Below are 5,517 nucleotides of genomic sequence, written 5' to 3'. Positions count from 1 at the left end.
CCGGTGAAATTACGGGCGGACACATGATCTAGTCATCCACCGATCATATGTATTCTTGACTGATAGCTATCAAATCGTTGACTTTTATGACTGATAGTTGTCAAATCGATCAACAAAGCAGTCAAATGTGTAAGACTTTCACAAAAAAATCAAGCAAACCTATCAAATCAAAGGGTATTTAAAGAATAGAGCATAAAATACTTATGTTTATAAAAGAGAGCATTTTTCACATATAACTTAAGGAATATGGCATTTTAAATTTTCACTCCGGTAATAATTGTATGATACTAATTAAAATACATTCACATACTTAATTAATTTATATATTTTCAACGTATGAATGAACCATATATCTAGTATTTAGCTAGTTAGTATAATTTCTAAGAAAATAAATTAAGTTTATTGTTTAAAGAAGAGAAAGGACAAGGGCACAGTTAAAATATATATTCGAATTCGAATTCGAATTCAAAAAATTTGATGGAGTGATGCATTCGTCGTCGACGTTACACGGCAGAGGAGGCAAGTGTAATCTATAATATATACATTGTCGCTTACTAATCACTTTTAGGAGCATGTGTTCTCCAACCTTTAAATTTTATATTAAATCACTATAATGCTACTTTACTGCTTTATTAATTAACTGAAAATTCTTTTGCTGCTCAAATTGCTAATGCTGATCCAGAATACTTGCGTGCATATGATTTTGATTAAAGAGTACAGACAATATAAAGTTATATAATACACATAGTCTACATGTGGCGGATGCTTCAAATATATAGTACTAAATACATTGTATGTATAAATTTTTATTTTATATAGAAACATACCTTTTTTTTCATGGAGATAAAAATAGACCATTAGTTTAGTTTGGATCAGGGCCATAAACAAACCAAACCGCTCGCAAATTATTCGGAGCTCGTCTACAAAAAAAGCTCGTTCAAGTTCGTTTAGAGAAGTTCGATAAATAAATAAATCAAACTTGAGCTTAGTATTCGGATCATTAGCTCATGAACACGTTCGTTAAGTAATTTATGTTGAAAAATATAAATTATTAGTAGGTACAACTTATATTTATCTATTAAAATTAATAATAATTGGATTAAATCTGTGATTATCTCTACTTGTTATAAGAAAATAATTAATATATATTTATTATTTTGAATTAAATAATTAAATTTCAATAGAAAATTATCAATATTTTGAATATAAATAATAAATATAAATTTAGAAAGTTCGTATAAGCTCGATTAAGTTCATGAGCCTCAAAATATTCGATAAATAAAGTTTGGGATTCGATTCGATAAGACACTAAATAAATCAAATTTGAACACATCACTATTCGGTTCGTCTCAACTCAATTACACCCCTAGTTAGAATTATTTTTACGCGAGCTTTGCAACCTAATGTGATTTTTTTTTAGGTGTAACCCTAATTAACCGTGACATATTCGAGTATGCCTTTTCATTCGTTTTCAAATTGTAAGGCAATATACACGCATGCTTTCTCTCTAATGGATGTTGTTACAATCAAATTTAGTTTTTTTTTTTAATGAAAAATAAGAATAACACATAAATTAATATAATTCATAAATAATCATATCTAGTTAATATAGTAAAAATCTCGTCTTCTTCAAAATTCGAACTCAAATGAGAGTACTTATTTATGCATTACATTGAATTATTCATAAAAATTATTAATTTATTCGCGTGTGTTCGCATGCATTCTCAATTCGCAACGAAATATTTTTTCCTCTCTCTCTCTCTCTCTCTCTCTCTATATATATATATATATATATATATATATAGAAAGGTTAAACAGAGAATGATAAGTATTTAGAGAATAGAGAATTAATCTCGTGCATCCAATCTTTCTAATCTCACGGTTGTAATATTTTCGGTATTTATCATTTAATAATGGATGAAAAGGTTATAATAGTAATAGACTTATTTATTGTAACCGATTTTCCTCATCTAAAGATACTCATGATCCAAGTATATTTGGTAAGACCGTGTATCTTTTCGTATTTTCTTTTAATAGCCATTTAATTCCTTAATCACGTTTGGTTGACCAGAATTTTTTTTCCTTGGCTATAAATCAATATTTTTTTCATTTATTTGCAATATATTCTTTCATTAAAATATAATATTATTTATTACTCATAACCCATAAACATTATTGAAACCGACATTTTTTGTTCAGCCAAATTATTAAATTAATTCGTTGTTTTTTATATGAACATTTTAATAATTATATCGAACAACTTGTACTGATTTGTCGAACTTAATTTGCTGAATTAGGAAATCTTTTCATAATCTGTATAATATTATTTAATTTAGATGTTCACAAGGCTTGTTCAAAATTTTTTATGTCAGTAAACAAAATTGAATATTTTATTTAGATGTTCGTAATTTTGTTATGCTTGTTCAAAAAGTTATATATTAAATATTTTATGTCAGAAATAAAAATTCAAATATTTTATTTAGATGTTCGTAATTTTATTACGCTTGTTCGAAAAGTTATGTTAAATTTTTATGTCATAAGAAATTCAAATATTTTATTTAGATGTTCATAATTTTTTTAAGATTGTTCAAAATATTTTATGTCAACAAGAAAAATTCGAATATTTTATTTAGATGTTCGTAACTTTTTTATGCTTATTCAAAATAATTTATATTAAATATTTTTACAATTCTCAATCAATCAAATATGAATAATATTATTCAGAAATATAATACTACATGATTTTTCAATGAACATAACACAATTTCTAAATGAACAGAACACGATTTATAAATGAACAGAACACATTTTTTCAATGAACTATAAACATTTTTTCAATGAACATTCAAATAGTTTATTTTGGTGTTCGTAATTATTTTACACTTGTTCGAAATGATTTATGTTAAATATTTTATGTTAGTAAGAAAAATTCAAATAGTTTATTTAAGTGTTCGTAATTGTTTAAAGCATGTTCAAAATGTTTATGTTAAGGAAACGAAAAAAAATCAGATTTCACAGCAGAAACGAAAACCTTATTTAGATTTAATGGACACAAGAACATAAATGAACAGAACCCAATTTCTAAATGAACAGAACACAATTTCTAAATGAACAATATATTCAGATTTCTTATTTAGATTTACTGGACGCATGAACATAAATGAACAGAATTCAATTTCTAAATGAACAGAACACAATTTCTGAATGAACAGATATATTCAGATTTAATGGACACGTGAATATCCCCCAAATTCCAAAATTGATCATTTATTTTGACGAAAAGAAAAATAAAAGTGCAGATTAGACAGAGACTGCAAAGAGATTTAATTCCCAGATGAAGAATCCGACTATGAGAGATCTCTTTGGAGATGAGACGCCGGATCTCCACGGTTGCGCTGGCCTCCAATGAGTTCTTATTGAAGAACACATGCAAGGGCGTTGTTCACGAGCAGCAAGAGATCGCGGTAAAACTTGCTGCCGGACCCACCCTCTGTACCACCCTCTGCCATCTCCACCGTCGAATCAGAGAGGAAGCGCCTTGCTGTGCCAGAAGCGACGAAAAAGGGAGAGCGAGAGAGATGGCGGGGAGAGCAGACCGATGATAGTTGATGGTCGCTACTTCAGACCGATGGAGAAGGGGGCGGCGTCGATTCTCGCCGCTCGCCGTTGAAATAGAGAGGGAGATGAGGTTTTTGATGGTGAAAATCGTGACGGCCCGACGATCTTGCTGGGCCTCCGACGGTTTAGGGAGGAGGAAGAAAGGAGGTGCGGTGGCGGCGGCTGTATCGGCGGAGGTAGAGGGAGGTTTGATGCTTCAAAATCTGTAAATGAGAGAGAAAGAGAGAGAGATAGAGAGGTTTGTAGAGGAGAGGCCGCATAAAATGGGGGAGTGATTTCCGTGCTTTCAGTTTTTACCCAATAGATAGTTACTTTAATGCCCTTTTCTAATTAAAATTAATATTTCGAAATTTGGTTTAATACATTAAAAGCTGGAAACTAAATTAATCTCAACCGCATGATTAAGTGGTTTGAATGATGGAGATTAATTCTTTATTCTCTATACTTAGGATCATTCTTTGTTTAACTTGACCCTATATATATATATATATATATATATATATATATATATATATATATAGAGAGAGAGAGAGAGAGAGAGAGAAAAGTTAAACAGAGAATGCTAAATATTTAGGGAATAGAGAATTCATGAAATAAAAACGAACAGATCTACAATTTTTACGAACAAATCAATGTACCGCATGAACAGCAATTTGCCCCGGGTTCGAATCCTGCTGGTGGCGAGTTTTTCTCTTCTTTTACTAAATACGTTTGTCTGTTAGTTATGTTGATCTGTTCGTAAAATGTATAGACTTGTTCAAAATGAAATATATAATAATTCTCTGTTTAACTTGACTATATATATATATATATATATATATATATATATATATATATATAGGGAGAGGTTCAAATAAGAACCACTAAATAAAATTAGAACAGAGAACCATTTTAAACCATTCGATCATCAAGATCTACGGTGGATGAATGCAGATCCTGGGTTCGAATCCTGAAGGGAGCAAAAAATTTATTATTTTCGGATGCATTAAATTTAATAGCGAATGCATTAATTTATATAGTAGATGCATTGATTTTAATGGTTCTTATGTTCTCACGATAAGTGTGGTTCTCACTATAACCGCACCCTATATATATATATATATATATATAGGGTGTGGTTCTAGAGAGAACTACATTATTTGTGAGAACGTGAGAACCATCAAATCTAATGCATTCACTGTAAAAATTAATGCATTCGCTGTTAAAATTAATGCACTCAAAATTTATATATATGAAGAATTATATTTTTCGAGAGAAGTGAGAATAACGAATAAATCTATAAATTTTACGAACAGATCAGCATAACTAATGAACAGGTCAGCGTGCTATCATTTCTCACCGGGGCCTGGGTTCCCCTTTGAAGCAGAACTTTTGGCGCTTTTGATTATTCTGGAAAGAGCTGCTGCCAATAATTGGTCTAATCTTTGGGTAGAGTCGGATTCTACTTACGTCGTCAACATTTTTAACAACCGCGCTTCCCCTGTGCTGTGGCATTTCCGTGGACGTTGGATTGCTGCTCTTAAGGGTGTCGTCAACTTTAATATCATTTGTTCTCACATCTTTCAGGAAGGTAATAAAGTTGCGGATTTCATGGCGTCTTCGGTCTCTCATGAAGGTTTCTGGTATCATTCGCTGCCGGAGATCTCACAGCTGGTGCATGAGGACGTTCATTCTACTTTTGTTAGAATGGGGCGCTAGTGAGCTGGTGCGTCGTTGGCGGTCTTGTTGTTTGGTTTTCCTCGTGTGTTGGCTTGGGCCGAGAGACTTGGAGGTGATGGTTCGGCCGGAACTTCTGAAGTCTTCTCCTCCGCTCATCCAATGTGGTTTTTTTGTTTTCTGTTTCCCTCGCTTTTGAGGTTTTGACGCTGCTTGTCCCCGGCGTTTGGGGTTTTTTGTTTC

At 31.6% G+C, this 5,517-nt stretch overlaps 1 protein-coding gene across 1 annotated transcript; it reads left to right on the top strand.

Moving 5' to 3' along the window:
- The first annotated feature begins 4,926 nt into the window (after positions 1-4,926).
- Positions 4,927-5,316, top strand: LOC131018489 (uncharacterized). The gene has a single exon (XM_057947206.1). It carries the CDS (start codon positions 4,927-4,929, stop codon positions 5,314-5,316), a length of 390 nt encoding a protein of 129 aa, XP_057803189.1.
- Positions 5,317-5,517: the final 201 nt, after the last annotated feature.

This window comes from Salvia miltiorrhiza, chromosome 3 (assembly GCF_028751815.1).
Source record: "Salvia miltiorrhiza cultivar Shanhuang (shh) chromosome 3, IMPLAD_Smil_shh, whole genome shotgun sequence".
Taxonomy (NCBI): Eukaryota; Viridiplantae; Streptophyta; class Magnoliopsida; order Lamiales; family Lamiaceae; genus Salvia; species Salvia miltiorrhiza.
The sequence above is the reverse complement of the archived record's forward strand: the minus strand, read 5'-3'. Positions and strand labels throughout refer to the sequence as shown.

Excerpts from the sequence above, each read along its gene's own strand:
- LOC131018489 (XM_057947206.1), top strand. The coding sequence starts at position 4,927 with ATGAACAGGTCAGCGTGCTATCATTTCTCACCGGGGCCTGGGTTCCCC.